Source organism: Cherax quadricarinatus, chromosome 16 (assembly GCF_038502225.1).
Source record: "Cherax quadricarinatus isolate ZL_2023a chromosome 16, ASM3850222v1, whole genome shotgun sequence".
Taxonomy (NCBI): domain Eukaryota; kingdom Metazoa; phylum Arthropoda; class Malacostraca; order Decapoda; family Parastacidae; genus Cherax; species Cherax quadricarinatus.
The window spans coordinates 51,339,085-51,364,084 of NC_091307.1; the positions used below are offsets into that span (position 1 = coordinate 51,339,085).

A 25,000-nucleotide genomic window follows, 5' to 3' on the forward strand; every position below is an offset into this window, starting at 1 on the left:
TTCGGTGGGTTATTTTTTATTTATTTATTTATTAACACATTGGCCGTTTCCCACCGAAAAAGAAAAACTTTCATCATCATTCACTCCATCACTGTCTTGCCAGACGGGTGCTTTACACTACAGTTATAAAACTGCAACATTAACACCCCTCCTTCAGAGTGCAGACACTGTACTTCCCATCTCCAGGACTCAAGTCCGGCCTTCCAGTTTCCCTAAATCCCTTCATAAATGTTACCTTGCTCACACTCCAACAGCACGTCAAGTCCTAAAACCATTTGTCTCCATTTATTTCTATCTTACACGCTCACGCACGCTTGCTGGAAGTCCAAGCCCCTCGCACACAAAACCTCCGCTACCCCTTCCCTCCAACCTTTCGTAGGCCGACCCCTACCCCGCCTTCCCTCCACTCAAAGTCTTTCTATTTCGTTCCTACATCTCTACATGTCCTAATCAACGCACAAGATAACTGAGAACCAAAGAAATAAGATTAGGAAAGCTTTCCTAGTGTTTCCTTGTGTTTTTAAAAAATCTGATATGATGTAAATTTCTCTATAACTTGGCAAATTGACATTTACTCATCCTACATGCCATGCACCAAAAAAAAAAAAAATACCTGTACTAAATGTTTCGAAATATTCAAATGAGGCAGTGTTTAGTAATAATCTTGAAATTATTTATTTTACTTTAATTAGCAATTTAAAATTTGTACGACTTTAAGTGAAAGTCACGTTTCCATTTGTTTAGTCCACCAATGCTGAAGGTTTGAAGCCTGTCAGAAAAGTCATTCTACAGTAATTTGTGTGATTCTAGTTGTTCTTTATTACAATTTCAGTAAAAACTAAAATCACTACTTAATTACCGACTTGAAATCAATATCACTATTTTTAATAACTCTGATAAACTGGGAATTATCCCGCACAACAAAATGAGAACAATAATTTCTGCAAAAGAGTCTAGTGATGGAAATTTGAAGCAGATCGATCGAGTCATTCTCCAGTTATAGCGCTGAGTCCATTGATTCAAAGATTTTAACCAATTTAAGATAATGGAAAATATTCCCTCACACACTAAAGATAATGGGAACTATGTTGTTCATGAGATGTATAAGAAACTATTTATAGAAGTCGTTCAGAATGGATACATAAATTAATTTAACGCATTTTCACATTAAATAAAATTTCACTCCACTTTACACATAATATATTTCAATGTTACTTTCTACCAGCGTCGAAGTAGATTGCATTTTTGTGTTTAACACTGAAAGTAAAGCATCAGATGCCTCTGAAAGTCATCCACACATGCTAGCAGTTGCATAAAACTTGCACTACTTACCGCACATCAGCAAAGAAAACGTGAAGCTGATCGCATGAGACTTGTGTAATGATTAAAATAATTAAGTTTGGGAAAGAAAAAAGAAAGAAAACGAAGAAAAAAGAAGGTATCCCCGAAGGTGGACACTCTGGGATACCTGTCTAGATGATACATTATGCTTCATAACAAAGATAGTCACACATAACCATGTGTGACCGCAAACAAAATCTATGAACTACTTCTCTTTCTAACATACATAAAATCTTGAGAATGTATCTGCACATCTTGGTAAAATCTTCTCTTGTGAACGTAGATAAGTGAATCTTACGAACGTCTCTACATACGTTATGCAGTTATCTTCACTTGCATGAATATTTATAATAGTGCTTATCTATGGAACCATTGACATACAGATTTATAACTAATAAACACGTCCGTGAAATCTGGTAAAAAAGTCATTTTGTTATTGTCGTTAATGATTTATTTAATGTTTTTAACAATACTTCTTACAGGATGAACAGGGTTCACAGTAAGACAGTTAATTACGTGGCAAAAACTAAAAATTATGTAAATTCTGACTAGGTTAACTAGATCAAGTCACTGGAGTAATTAGGAAGATACAGACAATGGACTGTCTCAACACTATCCTCAAGCATCAGTACTAGGCAAACAAGTGGGATATCTAACTTTAGGTTTCACAACCAGTAACTGATATTAACTCAGCCCTTAATGAAAGACTTAAAGTTACGCTATAAAAAAGTATACACAATTATGTAATATATATTTGAATTAATCATTGAATCAAGACACACATTATTAAGAAAGTTTCATACCGTGTCCAGATCACAAAGAAGTTTCTTAGCAGTAGTACAGTCAGGTGGATGCTGCAGGCGGTACAAACGCCGTTGTATCTCCTCACTCAGTTCCGTCGCCTCTCGTTCCCTCCAGCTACCTTTCTTACCTCCCATTTGACTCAGTCTCCACAGGTCGTACTGAAGAACCCTGTTCATATTCGTGAAATACTCTATTACTGGATCATGTCGTATAAACCCTTTTCTCCTTTAAATAAATGTTGGTTAAGCCCTACTGGCATATACTGACTGATGTTAAGATCAGTAAAGTTATTTGTTCCTTGTAAGTTCACTAAAATAACTTAGGTAAATTAATTAATGTTAAAATATGGTTGTTTACAGCAAATATGACTACTTAAAGAGTTTTTTTTTTTTCAATAATTCTAATTGTCCCAGCAACTATTAATTAACTCTTAGTGGCTGGAGTTTTCTCTGTTGATCGGAAATTCGTACTAAGTCTTTGGATTTCGCATCAGCTTGTCAGTTTACGACTTAATCAATATAGGACTTTATTACTTAGTCTAGGATATTTTCCTCGTCGAATTAGAGAAGGACACTTGATTTCAATGCTGGTACACCAGACAGGATGAGGTTCAAATTAGTCTCTGAGGCTCATAACCACGAATGTCCTTGCATCAGGATAACACGCTCAGTACTGCTGGGCGCCTGGTTTTTAATTTTCCACAGCCAGGTCTCAAGTCCAGCTTACCGGTTTCGCTAAATACCTTCATAAATGTTACCACGTTCATACTCCAGCATTGTCTAATCATAAAAACTATTGCCTTCAGTCACTCCTATCTAACCTGCTCCACATAAGCAAATTGCATGTCCAGGCTCATAGAACTCACAATCTCCTTTACTCCTTCCCTTCAAATTCCTAAGATGATCCCTTCCCCTCCTCTTAGCCTTAGATTTATACGCCCTCCTAGACATGCTATTTCTTTCCATTCTTTATAAATATCCAACCACCTTGAAAGTTACTCCTTAGTCTTCTGAATAATATCCTATCCCAATAAAAACTATACTCCTTTAAGTAACCTACGATATCTCTCATAAATCTGCTTTCCTGTCTACCCTGTCATATGCCTTTTTCAAATCCATAAATGTAGTGAAAAATTTCTTACCTTTATCTAAATATTTTTCACTTATGTGCTGCAATGTAAATACTTGCTTTACACATCCTCTACTTTTCCTAAAACATCATTTTCTCCTTTAATCCTAGTCTCTGCCTTACCCATAATTCTTTCAATGTTAACTATACCATTCAGTTTACCCAGTATACTTAAAAGACTTATTCCCCTATAATTGTTAGTGTCTTTTATCCTCTTTTACATTATATCAATAACTATGCATGCTGACTGCCAATCCTTTGATATCATTCCCTATTTCATTCACTTACTGAGGGAATGCACCAGCCACTTTAAAAATGAATCACTGACTGCCTGTAACATTTCCGACTTAATCCCTTCTAACCAGTGTTTTATTTCCTTTTATATTTCCCACTACCCAACACTTACTTTTGATTCAACCTCACTCCTAAAATGTGTTATACCACCCTGCCCAAGACAATAAATCACTGTTTCCTCTTTTCAGCATTCAACAGTTCCTTAAAAAAATTCCCTCCATCTTCCCAGTACTTCCACGTCCCCATCTAATGACTTCCCTCTTTTGTTTTTAGCTGTTAAATGCATTCGTTCTCTAGGTTTTTCTGCACTTTTTCTTATTCTCAGCAAAATTTATTGATGAATGGTCTCCCACTCTTTCATTACCTCTCCTTTCGGACTCCTTCATTACTCTCTTAATTTATATTTTTCACTACTTTTACTCCCTATGTATATCACTTCTTCATTATAAAACCCTTGCATATCGCAAGTTCTTTCATACTACCCTTATTACCGAGTTATACTACCAATCACTGATTTTTCATATTGTACCTACCCTCCTATATCCTGCAAATGTCTGCTGCACACACCTGTACCCTACAAATGTCTTCTGCATACATATGTATCCTACAAATGTCTGCTGCACACACATGTATCCTACAAATGTCTGCTGCACACACCTGTACCCTACAAATATCTGCTACATACACCTTATTGCGACCCCTGAATGGATCACAATGTATATAATGTATATTACCTGTTCATATAATTTTATATTGCTTATATTTCCGATATTAGCTAAATCGTAAATATATTGCTTTATATTATTATTTGACTTAGTTATATTATTAGGTAGGATGTAACATTTATATATTATTCCGTGCTCATAGTTCAAGTGTTAAATAGCTGACAGCATTGTCTAACTACTGTAATTTTCGCTCTGCTCGTTACGCTGCGGGCTTCTGTGTTGATGGGCAGCAGCAGTCCATGGAGAGTCACGTGATCAGGGTGGGTGATCACACCTCACCTGGTGAGAATCTAGCTGGCCTGCACTAGCTATTGTCTGTTTGACCTGCCTTCCAACAAGGTGGCCTCTCTAGCTCTCCCTGCCCTTGTTGGAAGATCGTCTCTGTTATTTTCTTGTTGTTGGTTCTGTGTAACTCTGTTTACAGAACATAGCCTAGACTTAGTGATTTTCGACGTTGTACTGAGGTTGTGTGTCACATAGACACTCTGAGAAACTCGGGTCCTGAGCTGTAGCTTCTGACCTGATTTGTACTGGTATCTGTGTACTGTCACAGTCGAGGATTTTCTAATGCTGAACTTAGATTCAGTAGTATGGGAGTTTTGTGACTTTTGTGGAGGATCTGCTGATGGTCCCTACTTAGTGTCGTTATATTATCTCCTTGTTCCTGATTCTGTGTCACTGTTGCTTGTTATATTGCTGTTCGGCTTATCAGTCGTTTTATTGTTCAAGCAAGCTGTTCTGATTGCCAGCTGGTCAAGAAGTTAGTTTACGTGAGGACTTTTAGTTAGTCACTGGTTAAGTCTAGTCGAGTCTTGAGACATAGCGAACTACTTAGAGCACTTACACACATACACACAAACTTACTTGTATATATATGTATTATGTTATTAAATGTTAACAATGTACCAGACGGTACTTAAAAGCCATAAAGATGTGATATGTGCCTTCAGCACAATACTACTATATATGAGAGAGAAGTGATTATTTTGATTAATTTACTTTAATATTATACGCCTAGAAAACTTTTTAGTTATTAATAAACTTATTAAATTTGAATTTCTTTAGTTAGTAGCCTACCAGTTGTAATCCTGAAGCACTATTGAATCTTACTTAATTCTAATGGATAATTGGACCAGGATACTGACTACTTGTTACAAAAACCCAGTAACAGGCTGGATGGTAGAAGGGCAGTCCTTTCTAGTATTCACTGGAGATCTCTATGCTTATTAGATATCGTGTGTTTTGTAACACAAATGTCTCCTATACGCACCTGTACTCTATAAATGTCTGCTGCACACAATTATGCTTCACTAACATCTGCTATATCCCTTTTCATTAACAGAGCAACTACTGGTATTTAACTTTATTCCGACAGTCCGGCTTGTCTTGTGAATTATGTGTATCTTTTAGTTAGAGAGTATTAAGCGTGTTAAATGAAGCTGTTATAGCTTATTAAATATATTTTGTACTCAAGCTGTTATTGTTAATAGTTGTACGATCTAAAGCTAAACATAGTTAATCCTCTTTTGCTCAGTCACCGAAATATTTCAGCGAAATTATTAGCTTAATCATGACTCACGAAATCCTAATAACAAACAAACCATACCCCGGGTAGGGATGGAACCCGCCATCAGTCATAAACCTCCAGACCGACGCGCTAGCCACTGGGCCAGCTGGCTACAGTAAGATGGTATGGTTTATTAGCTTAATAATTTACCTAATGCGCTCAGCACCTTCGTTTTGATTCTTGTTAAATTCCTCTTGGCTCATTTTCCCTTTGTTTAAGTGAAGTTGCTTTTGTAAGTCTGAGAAGAAAAACCAAGCGTCCCGTAGGTTTGTCTCCACCTGCCGGCGTGTCACTTCAAAATCAAGAGTCGGCTCACAGTCATATATATTAGCTGCAGTCTCATTAATTACTGATCGTTGACCCACACCTGCAATGAGGAAGATTTTTTTTGTCTCTTTAGTGAATAGTATACTGTATCCACTATTCTCATTCTCTCTCTCTCTCTCTCTCTCTCTCTCTCTCTCTCTCTCTCTAGATATAGGTGAGTACGAATAGGAAGCGCGTCTGTCTGGCGCTCAGCAGACGGAGGATCGAGCCTCTATTACGTCTTGTGCTGAATGACCCACATGGGTCTAGCGCTTAACATGAATTAAATAAAAATCTCTCTCTCTCTCTCTCTCTCTCTCTCTCTCTCTCTCTCTCTCTCTCTCTCTCTCTCTCTCTCTCTCTCTCTCTCTCTCGCAGTTGCTCCCAGAATCAGGTCAAAGTTATGAAGAAATAAGCATATTAATAGTTGTGAGAAAACATGTAAGACTGACCTTGATCGCTAGTGATGTTTAGACTGTGAACTTCTTGAAAACCCAATGGTCGGGGTGACCTTAATGGATGAAATAATGAATATTAGATAATGAACGCGCATGTGCGTTTCGCTTATATAAATATGTACACTTAAATGCATAAACTTAAATTAGTATTTCAGGAAGGCACTGTGTGGCATGCAAAGAGTACGTAACCTTTATTCGGCGCAAGTACACACCCCCATTGAAAGGCTATCTCCCCCAACCAGCAAACCAGGTTATTGATGGGGTCCCATTGTTCAATCAGTACCCAAGTTCCAGTCAATGAGAAGATGGTTTTGGTAATCACTGAGGCGTTGTGGGTACCGCACACCTGTCTGCCCTTGTCATTCCCATTCTAGAGTTGGTTGAAGCACGGTCTGTTCTCTAGTGGCTTCTATTCTTCTTGCTTACCGTGGAGTGCACTAATACCTATTGTTGTACATAGTGTATAGAGTGAATATAATTCCGTTCTTACTTGGCGAAGGATAATGTAAGTCAAAAGTCTTTCTGCTGTGTTTATTTTGCTCCATTTACACCCAGGATAACAGGCCTTTGGGACTCCTGGGTTGTAATACATTGCTTCACTCAAATTGTCCCTGGCCCTCCAGGCCAACGCTCCTTCTACGCTCACCCTCTCGTATATGCCATCACTCAGTCACTACTATGCTACATATCTTTTCTCCAAAAGCAGCTGTTCCTTATCTCCCTTTAACAAATTTCCACTTGCATCTTTTAGTGATAAGAACATAAGAAAAAAGGAACACTGCAGCAGGCATACTGGCCCATGCGAGGCAGGTACAGGTCACCTACCGGCTTATGCCACTGACCCAACCTAGTCAGGTCCAGTTCACATCCACTTAAGGAAGGAGCATGACATCAAACCTATTTGCACAAGTTAGTCAGGTTCAGCTCCCACCCACTCATGTATCCTTTGCTCACTCTCAGACAGATAAACCCCTAGAAACCAGATCATCTCAAGCACAGTACTAAATCAGGATAGGTCAGGTGACGAATGCAATCTTTAACCATGTCAGCTCTTGCAATCACAGTCCCATTTCTACCACTGGCGGAGTAAGACGTGCTCCTGCTGCCCTCTCTCGGCGATTGGAAGACTTCCTGTTTTTTCCAATGTGGCACAGGGTGTGTGGAGGAGAGTAAATACTGTGGGCATCGAGCTGGTTCGTGGGGCGATTTCGCCGCAAGCTGCTCCCGTGCTGTTGCCATTAATCATCTGAGATGCGTATGGTATAGAGGATGCAGAATTATATGGCATAGCACTTAATGGTGCGTACAGGGTGTTTGTCAAGTTGTTGAACACCGGCGTCTATGAGAGGCTGGTAGAGAAATACCAGGATGTGCGAGTGGACGTCAATTCTATGGTGAGTGTCCGCCTTCATGACGTCTCCAGGCACTATACTTGGGTTAGAGTGCAAAATGTACCATTTGAGGCAGATGAAACGGACATACGCAATGTTTTCAAGGACTACGGGACTGTTCGCCTGACACAGCCCGGCAAGTGGGTAGAAGGTGCATGTGCTGGATTCCTGGAGGGCACGTTTTCGCTAAAAAGGATGATACAGCACCCCATACCATCCTATGTTATGTTAGAGACCTTCAGGACTCAGCTCATGGTGTCCTATGCTGGGCAACGCAGGATTTGCAGGCGTTGTGGTGGTTTTGATGACATTGCTGCGTATTGTGAACGACAGATTCGACTTCATGGTCTAGAAAGTATTGCTGCAGGGGAATCTGGGCAAGTTGGACGTGCTCTGGAGCTACAGGAAGGACGTGGGCCTGGTCGTCTGTGGAGTGAGGAGGTGGAGCGAGCAGAGGCGGTGGCGGGTGCGGACCTGACGGCCCCTGTGGCTGGGGGCCCTGTGAGACCCATTTTGCCTGATGGTGGGGAATGGCATGGTTTGGTGGAGGAAGCCATCGATGAGGTCGTGAAGATGGTGCTCACCTCGCTGTTTCCCCAGTCAGATGGGGAGGACGATTCGGTGACGAGGGCTGGTATGAGGAAAGCTGCAGACCTGTGTGGACAGCAAGAGGAGCTCATTGACTTGGCAGTGTCTCATGGGGCAATGTGCCCAGATGGCGGGAAGGGTGGACATGTGGTGGAGGTGGAGGTTTACCATGAGGTATCACAGGAGTTGGAGATGGAGGCGAGTGGGGTCACAAACAAATGTGAGGCTGTGACGTCGGACTCGGATGATGTCCTGACACCAGCACAGAGGACCGGCAAGGTGGTGGTGGTGGAAGCAGATGGAGGCGGTCCCTCGGGGACTTTGGACCTGGAGCTGGACCGAGGAGGGGTTAGGGCTGCTGGTAGAGACATGCGTAAAGGAAGTCTGAAAGGACATGGTGGTGTTGTGAAGGTGTCAAAGCACAGGGAGAAGAAACCACTGCTGGCCTAAGGTGTATGATGGTTAACATTAATGGTTTGTGTCAGGATGTGAAGCATGTGTGGTTTGCAAGTTTCTTGTGCTGGCATAGAGTGGATGTCGCATTTGTGCACGAGCACAATATCAAGGTGGGGCGTGTATTGGAGGTGGATGGACGCTTGAAAGGAGGGTGGGAGTCCTACTCTGGGAAGCGCTCCCATTTGTGGTAAGTAGAAGTGAAGGGGTGGTAGGGGCATATTATAAGAGTGGATGGATGGTGGATGGGCGAGCGAGTGGCGTTAGTGTGTGTGTGTGTGTATGCACCCGCGGAGAGTGATGCATGTCTGAAAGCGAATTTCGTGAGGGATGAGCTCGTTTATTATTTCCGTTCTTTACCACCTGTTGCTATCGTGGGACTGGATTGGAATTGTGTTATTAGCAGGGCAGACATTGAGCTGCGGGGAGCGAGGTATTTTTCAACTATCCTAGATGATCTGAGAGATGTGTGCTTACGTGACGTATTTGGGGGTGGGGCTTGGGTGGTGGAGCTCACTTTTGCTAGACGTGGATATGCGGGAAGGCTAGAGCGGATGTACATCATGAAGCAGGTAAGAGTGGAGTCCTTGCATACAGTGGAGTTGGAATATTCTGATCATAGGGCAGTTGTGATTGACCTGGGGTGGGATGGGCTGGCCAGGAGGTGTAAGAGCTATTGGAATCTAAATACCAGGATCCTGGGCGAAGAGGAGGGGCAGGGAGGATTCGAGACATTGTGAGCAGAGCTCAGTGAGGAAAGGCAGGGTGTAGAGGATTTGCTGGGGTGGTGGGATGGGGTGGCTAAGGGATGAATATGTCAGTTTTATGTGAGGGAGGGGAAATGCATAATGCAACAATCGTATGGGCTCCTTCAGTACCTAGAGGATAGGTTGAGGGACTGCTATGGAAGAGGTGGACACAGGGGAGTATATCCTGTGGAGGAGATAGAAACATTGAAGGGAAGGATTCGTGAGCTGTAAAATGAACGTTTTAATGTGGTGTGTGTGCAGGGGGGGTTGAGGAGGTGTTGTGGGGTGATCGACCGTTGTCGTGTGTCTTACGGGGTCAGCAGCACCGTCGGAAGGCCACTGAGGTTGGTTGGTTAGTCGTCCACTCTGAAGTGGGAGGTTATTGTGAGGGGCAAGTGTTGTGGACGACAGAGGGGATGAGTGGTTAAGCGGATGCATGGTATAAACAGTATTTGGGGAGTAGTGCAGTGGGAAGTGAGGCTTAGCATAGCGTCTTCGAACTAGTGTCATGTTCATAGGGGCGTAGTGATCGAGTAGCACTGGGTGGGGAGATAGATGAGGGCTAGGTTTGGTGGGCATTGGTGAGTATGCATACAGGAAAGGCTCCAGGGATAGATGGATTGGCCTGTGAATTTTACCTGCAGAACTGGAAGTTAATGCATGAATTCCTGGTGGAGTTAATTAATATCATGAAGGAGAAGGGGATGTTGGGGGAGTTACAAGCCACAGTGGTGGCTGTTCTAGTCCCGAAGGGAGACGTCCAGAATATCCTAAAGGATTATCAGGCGAAATCTTTACTATGTGTGTATTATAAATTGCTTGTAAGAATACTGGGAAATCACCTGAAATGCGCTGTAGGGCATGTCGTATCGTGAAGGCAATACGGGTTGCCTGGCAGATCTATGGTCGAGGGCCACGGACGTCTTAAGGGGTTTGTGGAGGGTTTGGGGGAAAAAGGGGGGGCTTAGTTGCTTTGGATTGGCAGGGAGCATATGACCGTGTGGAACGGGAGGCATTGCGGCAGATCCTTCTAAAGCAGGGATTTGGGAAGGAAGTTTAGGAGTGGGTGGAGACACTGCATCGAGGGGCGCAGGTGCATGTGCAAATCAATGGTTGCATAGGGGAAGCAGTGTGTATGGGGCGGGGCCTCAGGCAAGGTTGTCCACTTTCTCAAATCCTGTTTGCCTGTGTTCAGGACCCATTTTACAGACTCGTTGAGGCCTATATCTGTGGGGGGGTTGGGACAGAGGAGGTGGGGTGTGGGCCGGGGATTGTAGGATACGTCGACGACACGACAGTACTCGTGCGGGAGGGAAAGAGTTTGAGAGAGGTGGGAGAGGTCATTTGTATGTTTGGGGAGGCTACGGGGATGAGGGTTAATGTGAAGAAATCATGCTTATTAAGGCTGGGAAATTGGAACTGGCAGGGCGATTGGGATGCTGGTGTGGAGTGGAGGGTGGTGGATATCTTAAAGATATGTGGAATAGTGTATATGGAGAATCAAGTGTGGTCGAGAGAGGTGAACTCTGAGCATATTGTGGAATGGGTACAGCATAGATTGGGGAGTTTGTGACCGTACCATTTGACATTGTTGCAGAGAGCCATCATGGTAAACATGTTACTATACAGTAAGGTTTGGTACGTGGCGGCAGTTTACCCCATAACGGGGCAAGGAATTACGAGAATCTTAAAGAGGGTGTTTAAGTTTATATGGGGTTCCGGATGTGATTGGCTGATGAGGGAGGTGGTAATGCTGCTGGAACGTCAGGGGGGTTAGGGTTATTGGATCTGTGGCGTTGGGTAAAATGTGTTTACTTACGAAGGGAGTATGTACGATTCGGGGGGTGTGGAGGGTTAAAGCTTCTGTATGAGAGAGTCAAGAGGTGGTATGTGGGTGCAGAGTTGAGGGAATGTGAGGTGGTGCAGCGTACCCTCATGGTCCTACGGGAGCCTGGCAAGATCCACATGAGGGTATTAGCGAGAGTGATTGGGAGCCGGGTGGTGGTGCCAGTGGAAGGAATATACCCATGTATGGATGCGGAGATATTTGGTGTCGTTTTCGTAAGTTGAAGCTCAGGCCTCGGGTGTGGGAGGTTATATTCCGTTTCCTGCATGGCATTTTGCCATCAAGAACGGTTCTATGGGCGAGACGAGTAGTGGAGGGGAGTAGGTGTAGGGTGGGTGGTGGAGAGGATACGGCATATCATGCAGTGCATTTTTGCAAATGTTTGGGAATGTTCGGGATTAGATGGGTAGGATAGTGAGGCGAGTGAGAGGGGGGCATACCAGTGCTGACAGCACTCGTTTTGGATGTGGGAGGGGTGCCAGAGAGTACACAATGGGCATTGGCATATTTAATGGTAAATTTTGTGTACGTGTCATGGGGTATGCGTGGGAATGGGGATTGGGTTGAGCGGAAACGGGTAATGGCAGCTACTTTCACCAGGACGGTTTGCAGGAATAAGGAAATATAAGGATCGTGGTGGGAAGGAGCCTTCCCCGCAGGTTATCGTGGTTTAACTCTTGGGATCTTACTAGCTTTGTAGTGGGGGTTGTCATGGCTGGGGGCAAGGATTGAGGATGTTATCTGGGGTTCCAATGGGCTCGCCGTCGGGAGTGCGTGTGCGTGTGTGAGTGTATGTGTGTGTGTGTGTGTGTGTGTGTGTGTACTCACCTAATTGTACTCACCTAATCGTGGTTGCAGGGGTCGAGATTCAGCTCCTGGCCCCGCCTCTTCACCAACCACTACTAGGTCCTCTCTCCCCTTGCTCCATGAGCTTTATCATACCTCGTCTTAAAACTATGTATAGTTCCTACCTCCACTACATCGCTTGCCACTATTCCACTTCCTAACTACTCTATGACTGAAGAAATGCTTCCTAACATCCCTTTGACTCATCTGAGTCTTCAGCTTCCAATCATGACCCGTTGTTTCTGTGTCCCATCTCTGGAACATCCTGTTCTGTCCACCTTGTCTATTCCATGCAGTATTTCGTATGTCGTTATCATGTCTCCTCTGACCCTCCTGTCCTCCAGTGTTGTCAGACCGATTTCCCTTAACCTTTCTTCATAGGACATTCCCCTTAGCTCTGGAACTAGCCTTGCTGCAAACCTTTGCACTTTCTCTAATTTCTTGACGTGTTTGACCAGGTGTGGGTTCCAAACTGGTGCTGGGTACTCCACTATGGGCCTGATGTACACAGTGTATAAAGTCTTGAACGATTCCTTACTGAGGTACAGGAGCGCTATTCTTAGGTTTGCCAAGAGCCCATATGCCGCAGCAGTTATCTGGTTAATGTGCGCTTCTGGCGATGTACTCGGTATTATACTCACTCCTAGGTCTTTTTCCTTGATTGAGGTTTACAGCCTTTGGCCACCTAGCCTATACTCTGTCTGCAGTCTTCTTTGCCCTCCTCCAATCTTCATGACTTTGCATTTGGCGGGGTTAAATTCTAGGAGCCAGTTTCTGGACCACATATCCAGCCTGTCCAGGTCTCTTTGTAGACCTGTCTGGTCCGCATCTGATTTAATTCTCCTCATTAACTTCACATCATCTGCAAACAGGAACACTTCTGAGTCTATCCCTTCCGTTATGTCGTTCGCATATACCAAGAATAGCACTGGTCCCAGGACTGACCCCTGTGGGATCCCCCTCGTCACTGGCGCCCACTGTGATACCTCATCACGGACAATGACTCGCTGTTGCCTCCCTGTTAGGTATTCTCTGATCCATTGCAGTGCCCTTGCTGTTATGCGTGCCTGTTCCTCTAGCTTCTGTACTAATCTCTTGTTAGGAACTGTGTCGAAGGCCTTCTTACAGTCCAAGAAAAGGCAATCAACCCACCCCTTCCTCTCATTTCTTACTTCAGTTACCTTGTCGTAAAACTCTAGTAGGTTTGTGACAGGATTTGCCTTCCATGAATCCGTGCTGGCTGTCGTTTATAATCTTGTTCTGCTCCAGGTGCTCCACCACTCTCCTCCTGATAATCTTTTCCAAGACTTTGCATACTATACATGTCAGTGACACTGGTCTATAATTTAGTGCTTCATTTCTGTTTCCCTTCTTAAAGATGGGGACTACATTTGCCTTCTTCCATACTTCAGGTAGTTGTCCAGTTTCAAGGGAAGTGTTGAAGATTTTGGTTAGTGGCACACGTAGTGTCCCTGCTCCCTCTCTACGGACCCACGAAGAGATGTCCGGTCCTACCGCCTTTGAGGTATCAAGGTCACTTAGGAGCTTCTCTACCTCCTGTGTGTGTGCGTGTGTGTGTACTCAACTAATTGTACTCACCTAATTGTGGTTGCAGGGGTCGAGATTCAGCTCCTGGCCCCGCATCTTCACTGATTGCTACTAGGTCCTCTCTCTCTCTGCTTCCTGAGCTTTATCATACCTCTTCTTAAAACTATGTATGGTTCCTGCCTCCACTACTTCACTTGCTAGGCTATTCCACTTGCTGACAACTCTATGACTGAAGAAATACTTCCTAACGTCCCTGTGGCTCGTCTGAGTCTTCAGCTTCCCTGTGTCCCCTCTCTGGAACATCCTATCTCTGTCCACCTTGTCTATTCCCCGCAGTATCTTGTATGTCGTTATCATGTCTCCCCTGACCCTTCTGTCCTCCAGTGTCGTCAGTCCGATTTCCCTCAACCTTTCCTCGTACGACATTCCCTTGAGCTCTGGGACTAGCCTTGTTGCAAACCTTTGTACTTTCTCTAACTTCTTGACGTGCTTGAGCAGGTGTGGGTTCCAGACTGGTGCTGCATACTCCAGTATGGGCCTAACATACACAGTGTACAGTGTCTTGAACGATTCCTTATTAAGGTATTGGAACGCTATTCTCAGGTTTGCCAGGCGCCTGTATGCTGCAGCAGTTATTTGGTTGATGTGTGCCTCCGGTGACGTGCTCGGTGTTATGGTCACCCCAAGGTCTTTCTCCCTGAGTGAGGTCTGTAGTCTTTGTCCACCTAGCCTATACTCTGTCTGCGGTCTTCTTTGCCCCTCCCCAATCTTCATGACTTTGCATTTGGCAGGACTGAATTCGAGAAGCCAGTTTCTGGACCACATGTCCAGCCTGTCCAGGTCTCTTTGCAGTCATGCCTCATCCTCATCCGATTTAATTCTTCTCATCAACTTTACGTCATCTGCAAACAGAGACACTTCAGAGTCTATTCCTTCCATCATGTCGTTCGCATATATCAAAAATAGCACTGGCCCTAGAACTGACCCCTGTGGGACCCCGCTCGTCACAGGCGCCCAATGTGATACCTCTTCACGTACCATGACTCGTTGCTGCCTCCCTGTCAGGTATTCCCTGATCCATTGCAGTGCCCTCCCTGTTACATGCGCCTGATCCTCCAGCTTCTGCACTAATCTCTTGTGGGGAACTGTATCAAAGACCTTCCTGCAGTCTAGGAAAACGCAATCAACCCACCCCTCTCTCTCGTGTCTTACTTCTGTTACCTTGTCATAAAACTCCAGGAGGTTTGTGATACAAGATTTGCCTTCCATGAACCCATGCTGGTTTTCATTTATAATCTTGTTCCATTCCAGGTGTTCGACCACTCTCCTCCTGATAATCTTCTCCATGACTTTGCACACAATACATGTCAGAGACACAGGTCTGTAGTTTAGCGCCTCGTTTCTGTTTCCTTTCTTAAAAATGGGGACTACATTTGCTGTCTTCCATTTCTCAGGTAGTTGCCCAGTTTCAAGGGATGTGTTGAAGATTGTGGTTAGAGGCACGCACAGCATCTCTGCTCCTTCTCTAAGGACCCATGGGGAGATGTTGTCCGGTCCCATCGCCTTTGAGGTATCAAGGTCACTTAGCAGCTTCTTCACCTCCTCCTCGGTTGTTCGTATTTTATCCAACACTTGGTTGTATATTCTTTCTTGATGTTCCCTTCTGTGCTGACTTCCCACAGCCCTTCTCTGTCTCTACTGTAAAAACTTCCTTAAATCTCCTGTTTAGCTCCTCACATACCACCTGGTCATTTTTTGTGAGTTCTCCCCTTTCTGTCCTTAATCTGATCACCTGGTCTTTGACTGTTGTCTTCCTCCTGATGTGGCTATACAACAGTTTCAGGTCAGTCTTGATTTGCGATGCTATGTCATTTTCATACTGTCGCCCGGCCTCCCTCCTTACCTGTGCGTACTCGTTCCTGGCTCTGCGACTGATCTCCCTATTATCGCGTGTTCTCTGCCTTCTGTACTTTTTCCATTCTCTATTGCACTTTGTTTTTGCCTCCTTACACCATCGGGTAAACCAGGGGCTCGTTCTGGTCTTCCTGTTGTTACTGTTGCCCATGGGAATAAACCTGTCCACTGCCTCCTTGCATTTTGTTGTTACATATTCCATCATTTCATTTACTGGCTTTCCTGCCAGTTCTCTGTCCCACGGGACCTCCTGCAGGAAGTTCCTCAACCCTATGTAGTCCCCTCTTTTATAGTCATGCTTTTCCCAATCAACTCCTGTTACTCTCTCAACTTGCAGCTCTACTATATATTCAAAGCACAGAACCACGTGGTCGCTAGCTCCTAGGGGATTCTCATACGTGATGTCCTCAATGTCTGAACTGCCCAGGGTGAACACAAGGTCCAATCTTGCTGGTTCATCCTCCCCTCTCACTCTGGTAGTGTCCTTAACATGTTGGTGCATGAGGTTTTCCAGCACCACGTCTATCATCTTGGCTCTCCATGTTTCGTGACCCCCATGTGGCTCCAGGTTTTCCCAGTCAATCTCCCTGTGGTTGAAATCCCCCATAACCAGCAACTTTACTCTGCTGGAGTGAGCTCTTCTTGCCACCTCAGGAAGTGTGTTCACCATTGCTCTGTTGCTCTCTTCATATTCCTCTCTTGGCCTCCTGCAGTTCTGTGGTGGGTTATACATCACTGCAATGACCACCTTGTGTTCCCCAGACTGAACTGTACCTACTATGTAGTCTCTTTCTCCCATCTCATCTATGCCTTCCATTTTCTCGAATTTCCATGTTTTTTACTAGCAGAGCAACCCCACCTCCCCCTCTGCCCCTTCTATCTTTCCTCATGATCTGGTATCCTGGTGGGAAGATTGCATCTGTTACTGTCCCCGTGGGTTTTGTTTCTGTAACTGCTATGATGTCTGGGGACTTCTCATTGATTCTTTCTTGCCATTCCTCATGTTTATTCGTTAATCCATCTGCATTTGTGTACCAAACCTTCAACTTCTGTTCTAATACTGTAACTGTGGTGCGGGGGGTGGGAACAGAGGGATCGGTGTGTGATGGTTGGTTTGGATTGTTCAGTTGCCTTGGGGGTGTCGTGGCTGGGGTCCTTCCGCAGGTGTTTCTGTGGGGTGTGCTTGTCCTTCCACTTGTTCCTGGGTTATTCTGCTCTCCTTTTTCATTTCCTCCCATTTCTCCTTTCGTTTCTGAACTCTCTCTTTCATCGTCTTCCTTTCCTCCCGTGTTCTGTCTCGATCGAGGTACACACTCATGAACTCCTGCCTGCCTCTCAGCCGTGCTTTCTCCTGCAGGATCATGGTTCGGGTTGATTCTGCCTTGAAAATTACTTTGAGAGGCCGATTCCTTTTCTTTGTGAACCACCTGATTCTCCGAAAATTTGCCACCTGGGTCATTTCCCCCTCGCCTATCACCTTCATGATACCTTCAATCGCTTTTTTCTCCTCCTGCTTTCTTTCCTCATAAGTTTCCCCTTTAGCTTCGTCTAGCCCATAGAAAAACACTGATCTCCCCCTTTCCACCTCCCACTGTGACTCCCATTGCATCCTCTGATGTGTGTGTGTGTGTGTGGTATGGGAGTATGGCTTAGACGTAAAAGAGGGATGGTTCAGTGTGGTTGGTAGGTGTTAAGATGTAAGTGTGATGACAGCTGGATTAAAAGTGCGATCCAGTTTGGTTGTGGGGGTTTTTAGTTTATACTTTTGCGTACGTATCCCACGGGATGATGACTGCATTACTCTCTCTATATATATAGCCTTGCACATGATTGGTCACTAACCAGCACACCTTTCTATAATTTATCAGTTTAAAGTCCTAGACAGGTCAGTAGTGGCCCCTCAATCGATTTGGCTAATACAACCACTCCAGCCCCAGAGAGATATACCCCATTCTTAGCATAAATATCACGCTTGCAATAGAAGTTGTCCCAGTTGTCAATGAATGGGATATCAAGTTCCTTTCAGTACCTGCCTAGCCAGCAAAATATACCAATTGCCCTAGACATTCATTCATTTTCCAATTATCTTTTAGGCAAAATGCTATATATGATTGGGACCCTTTCCTTAGAACTGACTACATCTATTGCTAACTTGCCCAGCAGCTCCTGTCTCCTGCCCTTCCCCATGTCATTTCCACCAGCATAAGGCCGATAATGGGTTTGTTCCAATTAGCTGAAATAATATTTTGCAACCTGTTGACTCTGTCACCAACACCAGCTCCTGGGAAACATTCTTTGTCTCACCTTCCTATCTCTGTTACAGAAAGCAAGGTCCATATACCTTACTAGTGAGTCTCCCACAACCAGAATGTTCTTACCTTGAAATACTCTTGTCCTGGAGAACAGAAAATCGATTTCCTACATTCATATCTTCTCTATTTACCTTCCTTATCTTGATGCTTTATCCTGAATTGTGAACCACTTGCCATTTAAATCGGCTGCCACTATACAACTCACTGCTGGTAAACTTTTCCTCCTTACGAGATCCACCCGTCTCTCACTCACTCCCAAACCTGTGTAGGCGAAATTTCAGCCTCCTACTTTCCCCCCTAAAGAAGTAGAACCTCCTTCTTCAGCACTTTAACCTGAGATTCTAAAGCACTGCAGCGTCTGGGCATTTCTTATCCCTCATAGGGTAGTCAACAAATTTAATAGATTTTGAATTTTACTCATTATCTTGTTTCCCTTATATTATTTTACAAAGAAATGCTTCTGGCAGAAATGATCATCACCAGTGTTCTAGTAACTTTCCTTCTTTCGTACACACACGCTCAAGAAATACAAGACCCAATCCAATGCTTTATCATAACAATATTTCAGTGTTCCATTCAAAAGCCTCATACAAGTTTCATACTTTCTTACTTTAATTGCTACTTATTATCACATTAGCTTTCAGTATTTTACCCAATGTATTTAGTCTCATTTTTTCTTTTCACTTGATTAAAATTTCTGACTATAATTTATCATCTAAATTCAGAATTTTCTCAAAATACATTTTCTGAAATTTTAACACTGTACCTGTTTGCATCATCAAACCATGTTAACATGTAACAGAGAAATATACACATTATTATAAAATGAACATAAATATGATATAAATATTAGAGATATCCTGGTATACTAAGAGTAAAAACAATAGATCTATACGTCTTTTTATTTTTTAGCTTACCAGTAACCCTTTGTTTGAGGTGAGTAGTTCAGAGCAAGGAAAAACAATGTTGTTATCCCAACCCCCGACACCAGTCCTCCGGTGGACACCATCAGCTGTCTTAGTGTTTGCACGTAGGTCATTTTGATTTTTCACTGAAAAAAACAAAACATGAAAGTACAAGGTATAGCATCATGGGCGTACAAACGATTGATCAGACACTCCAAAACAATTTTTCCTGCAATATACTATTTGTGAGAATGATTTACAGTTTAAAATGTGTTCTTGTCATGATCGATTTTAAAAAGCAGAGCAAAAAAAAAGATACTTTTTCCTTCTTTACAAGTTTACCTCATACAGAGAAATTAAAATAATCGAGATCAATGGCCTAAGATATCGACAAACACAGTAGTAATAATCTTAAAGTAGGGTCGCCAGCTCAGCGATTATCTTTTGCGAGGCAGAAAACCTCGAAAGTAAAGTAGGTTCTTGAGTGTCTGGGACTTACCCAGGTGACTCTGTCTATCTCCCCTGAGATGTCACAGCAATACTATGTCTGGTGAGCGCCATCGATAGTAGTTTAAAACGTGTCAGCATCACGAGTAGCTGTGTAGGTTCCATCTCTCCCGCAATGAGATCGGTCACAGAGTTCTACCTTCATGGTTCTTTTTTTATTCTACAAAATTGTAGTATATATTTATTTCGTTTCCTAAATTCCCTATAATTTTTCATTCTTAAACATTACATACCAGATCACTGGATGAATAAAAAAAAAACTTGAATTATTTTAATTTAACATCATAGTATAAATGACTACTAAATCTTATAATGTTTTAAATATTTAGCCTAATTGCACACACACACACACACACACACACACACGCACACACACACACATACACACACACACACACATATATATATATATATATATATATATATATATATATATATATATATATATATATATATATATATATATATATATATATATACATATATATATGTATTCACCTAGTTGTACTCACCTAGTTGAGGTTGCAGGGGTCGAGTCCAAGCTCCTGGCCCCTCCTCTTCACTGATCGCTACTAGGTCACTCTCCCTGAACCGTGAGCTTTATCATACCTCTGCTTAAGCTATGTATGGATCCTGCCTCCACTACATCGCTTCCCAAACTATTCCACTTCCTGACTACTCTGTGGCTGAAGAAATACTTCCTAACATCCCTGTGATTCATCTGTGTCTTCAACTTCCAACTGTGTCCCCTTGTTGCTGTTTCCCATCACTGGAACATCCTGTCTTTGTCCACCTTGTCAATTCCTCTCAGTATTTTGTATGTCGTTATCATGTCCGCCCCTATCTCTCCTGTCCTCCAGTGTCGTCAGGTTGATTTCCCTTAACCTCTCCTCGTAGGACATACCTCTTAGCTCTGGGACTAGTCCTGTTGCAAACCTTTACACTTCCTCTAGTTTCCTTACATTCTTGGCTAGGTGTGGGTTCCAAAATGGTGCCGCATACTCCAATATGGGCCTAACGTACACGGTGTACAGGGTCCTGAATGATTCCTTATTAAGATGTCGGAATGATGTACTGAGGTTTGCTAGGCGCCCATATGCTGCAGCAGTTATTTGGTTGATTGGTCTGCAGCCTGTCCAGATCCCTTTGTAGCTCTGCCTGGTCTTCGATCGAATGAATTCTTCTCATCAACTTCACGCCATCTGCAAACAGGGACACTTTGGAGTCTATTCCTTCCGTCATGTCATTCACAAATACCAGAAACAGCACTAGTCCTAGGACTGACCCCTGTGGGACTCCGCTGGTCACAGGTGCCCACTCTGACACCTCGCCACGTACCATGACTCGCTGCTGTCTTCCTGACAAGTATTCCCTGATCCATTGTAGTGCCCTCCGCGTTATCCCTGCTTGGTCCTCCAGTTTTTGCACTAACCTCTTGTGTGGAACTGTGATCAAACGCCTTCTTCAGTCCAAGAAAATGCAATCCACCCATCCCTCTCTCTCTTGTCTTACTGCTGTCTTCATGTCATAGAACTCCAGTAGGTTTGTGGCAGAGGATTTCCCGTCCCTGAAACCATGATGGCTGCTGGTGATGAGATCATTCCTTTCTACGTGTTCCACCACTCTTCTGATAATCTTCTCCATGACTTTGCATACTATACATGTCAGTGACGCTTGTCTGTAGTTTAGTGCTGTGTGTGTGTGTGTGTGTGTGTGTGTGTGTGTGTGTGTGTGTGTGTGTGTGTGTGTGTGTGTGTGTGTGTGTGTGTGTGTGTACTCACCTAATTGTACTCACCTAATTGTAGTTGCAGGGGTCGAGACTCAGTTCCTGGCCCCGCCTCTTCACTGATCGCTACTGGATCATCTCTCTCTCTGCTTCCTGAGCTTTGTCATACCTCTTCTTAAAACTATGTATTGTTCCTGCCTCCACTACTTCACTTGCTAGGCTATTCCACTTGCTGACAACTCTATGACTGAAGAAATACTTCCTAACGTCCCTGTGACTCGTCTGAGTCTTCAGCTTCCAGTTGTGACCCCTTGTCCCTGTGTCCCCTCTCTGGAACATCCTATCTCTGACCACCTTGTCTATTCCCCGCAGTATCTTGTATGTCGTTATCATGTCTTCCCTGACCCTTCTGTCCTCCAGTGTCGTCAGTCCGATTTCCCTTAACCTTTCCTCGTACGACATTCCCTTGAGCTCTGGGACTAGCCTTGTTGCAAACCTTTGTACTTTCTCTAACTTCTTGACGTGCTTGACCAGGTGTGGGTTCCAGACTGGTGCTGCATACTCCAGTATGGGCCTAACATACACAGTGTACAGTGTCTTGAACGATTCCTTATTAAGGTATCGGAACGCTATTCTCAGGTTTGCCAGGCGCCCGTATGCTGCAGCGGTTATTTGGTTGATGTGTGCCTCCGGTGATGTGCTCGGTGTTATGGTCACCCCAAGGTCTTTCTCCCTGAGTGAGGTCTGTAGTCTTTGTCCACCTAGCCTATACTCTGTCTGCGGTCTTCTTTGCCCCTCCCCAATCTTCATGACTTTGCATTTGGCTGGATTGAATTCGAGAAGCCAGTTACTGGACCACATGTCCAGCCTCTCCAGGTCTCTTTGCAGTCCTGCCTCATCCTCGTCCGATTTAATTCTTCTCATCAACTTCACGTCATCTGCGAACAGGGACACTTCAGAGTCTATTCCTTCCATCATGTCGTTCACATATATCAAAAATAGCACTGGTCCTAGAACTGACCCCTGTGGGACCCCGCTCGTAACAGGCGCCCACTGTGATACCTCTTCACGTACCATGACTCGTTGCTGCCTCCCTGTCAGGTATTCCCTTATCCATTGCAGTGCCCTTCCTTTTACGTGTGCCTGATCCTCCAGTTTCTGCACTAATCTCTTGTGGGGAACTGTGTCAAAGGCCTTCCTGCAGTCTAGGAAAACGCAATCTACCCAACCCTCTCTCTCGTGTCTTACTTCTGTTACCTTGTCATAAAACTCCAGGAGGTTTGTGATACAAGATTTGCCTTCAATGAACCCATGCTGGTTTTCATTTATAATCTTGTTCCTTTCCAGGTGTTCGACCACTCTCCTCCTGATAATCTTCTCCATGACTTTGCACACGATACATGTCATAGACACAGGTCTGTAGTTTAGTGCCTCGTTTCTGTTTCCTTTCTTAAATATGGGGACTACATTAGCTGTCTTCCATTTCTCAGGTAGTTGCCCAGTTTCAAGGGATGTGTTGAAGATTGTGGTTAGAGGCACACACAGCATCTCTGCTCCTTCTCTAAGGACCCATGGGGAGATGTCCGGTCCCATCGCCTTTGAGGTGTCAAGGTCACTTAAGAGCTTCTTCACCTCCTCCTCAGTTGTTCGTATGTCATCCAACACTTGTTGGTATATTCCCTCTTGATGTTCCCTTCTGTTCTGTCTTCCCACAGCCCTTCCTGTCTCTACTGTAAAAACTTCCTTAAATCTCCTGCTCAGCTCCTCAAAAACCTCCTGATCATTTCTTGTGAGTTCTCCACCTTCTGTCCTTAATCTGATCACCTGGTCTTTGACTGTTGTCTTCCTCCTGATGTGACTATACAACAGTTTCGGGTCAGTCTTGATTCTCGATGCTATGTCATTTTCATACTGTCGCTGGGCCTCCCTCCTTACCTGTGCGTACTCATTCCTGGCTCTGCGACTGATCTCCCTATTTTCGTGTGTTCTCTGCCTTCTGTACTTTTTCCATTCTCTATTGCACTTTGTTTTTGCCTCCTTACACCGTCGGGTGAACCAGGGGCTTGTTCTGGTCTTCCCGTTGTTACTGTTGCCCTTGGGAATGAACCTTTCCACTGCCTCCTTGCATTTTGTTGCTACATATTCCATCATTTCATTTACTGGCTTTCCTGCCAGTTCTCTGTCCCACTGGACCTCCCGCAGGAAGTTCTTCAACCCTATGTAGCCCTCTCTTTTATGGTCAGGTTTTTCCCATTCTACTCCTGTTATTCTCTCCACTTGCAGCTCTACTATGTATTCAAAGCACTGAACCACGTGGTCGCTAGCTCCTAAGGGACTCTCATACTTGATGTCCTCAATGTCTGAGCTGCCCAGGGTGAACACATGGTCCAATCTTGCTGGTTCATCCTCCCCTCTCACTCTGGTAGTGTCCTTAACATGTTGGTGCATGAGGTTTTCCAGCACCACGTCCAACATCCTGGCTCTCCATGTTTCGGGACCCCCACGTGGCTCCAGGTTTTCCCAGTCAATCTCCCTGTGGTTGAAATCCCCCATAACCAGCAACTTTGCTCTGCTGGAGTGAGCTCTTCTTGCCACCTCAGCAAGTGTGTCCACCATTGCTCTGTTGCTCTCTTCATATTCCTCTCTTGGCCTCCTGCAGTTCTGTGGTGGATTATACATCACTGCAATGACCACTTTGTGTTCCCCCGACTGAAGTGTACCTGCTATGTAGTCTCTTTCTTCCGTCTCATCTATTCCTTCCATTTTCTCGAATTTCCATCTGTTTTTTACGAGCAGAGCAACCCCACCTCCCCCCCTGCCCCTTCTATCTTTCCTCATGATCTGGTATCCTGGTGGGAAGATTGCATCTGTTATTGTCTCCATGAGTTTTGTTTCTGTAACTGCTATGATGTCTGGGGACTTCTCATTGACTCTTTCTTGCCATTCCTCATGTTTATTCGTTAATCCATCTGCATTTGTGTACCAAACCTTCAACTTCTGTTCTAATACTGTAACTGTGGTGCGGGGGGTGGAAACAGAGGGATCGGTGTGTGATGGTTGGTTTGGATTGTTCAGTTGCCTTGGGGGTGTCGTGGCTGGAGTCCTTCTGCAGGTGTTTCTGGGGGGTGCACTTGTCCTTCCATTTGATCCTGGGTTATTCTGCTCTCCTTTTTCATTTCCTCCCATTTCTCCTTTCGTTTTTGAACTCTCTCTTTCATTGTCTTCCTTTCGTCCTGTGTTGTGTCTCGGTCGAGGTACACACTCCGGAACTCCTGCTTGCCTCTCAGCCGTGCTTTCTCCTGCAGGATCATGGTTCGGGTTGATTCTGCCTTGAAAATTACTTTGAGAGGCCGATTCCTTTTCTTTGTGAACCACCCAATTCTCCGAAAATTTGCCACCTGGGTCATGTCCCCCTCGCCTATCACCTTCATGATGTCTTCAATCGCTTTTTTCTCCTCCTGCTTTCTTTCATCATAAGTTTCCCCTTTAGCTTCCTCTAGCCCATAGACAAACACGGATCTCTCCCTTTCCACCTCCCACTGTGACTCCCATTGCATCCTCTGATGTGTTTTAGTTCCTTCCCGTGGAGTGT

General features: G+C 44.2%; 1 protein-coding gene across 1 annotated transcript in view; it reads right to left on the bottom strand.

The window, feature by feature from the left end:
- The window catches only part of LOC138852779 (alpha-(1,6)-fucosyltransferase-like), a 67,358-nt gene that overhangs the window by 31,468 nt on the left and 10,890 nt on the right, over nt 1-25,000 (bottom strand). Inside the window, exons 2-5 of the mRNA XM_070085570.1 lie at nt 19,188-19,321; nt 6,618-6,676; nt 6,010-6,226; nt 2,145-2,313 (exon numbers count right to left, since the gene is read on the bottom strand). Coding sequence (XP_069941671.1) covers nt 2,145-2,313; nt 6,010-6,226; nt 6,618-6,676; nt 19,188-19,309 — 567 coding nt within the window. The 5' untranslated portion in view covers nt 19,310-19,321. The remainder of the gene's footprint in view (nt 1-2,144; nt 2,314-6,009; nt 6,227-6,617; nt 6,677-19,187; nt 19,322-25,000) is intronic.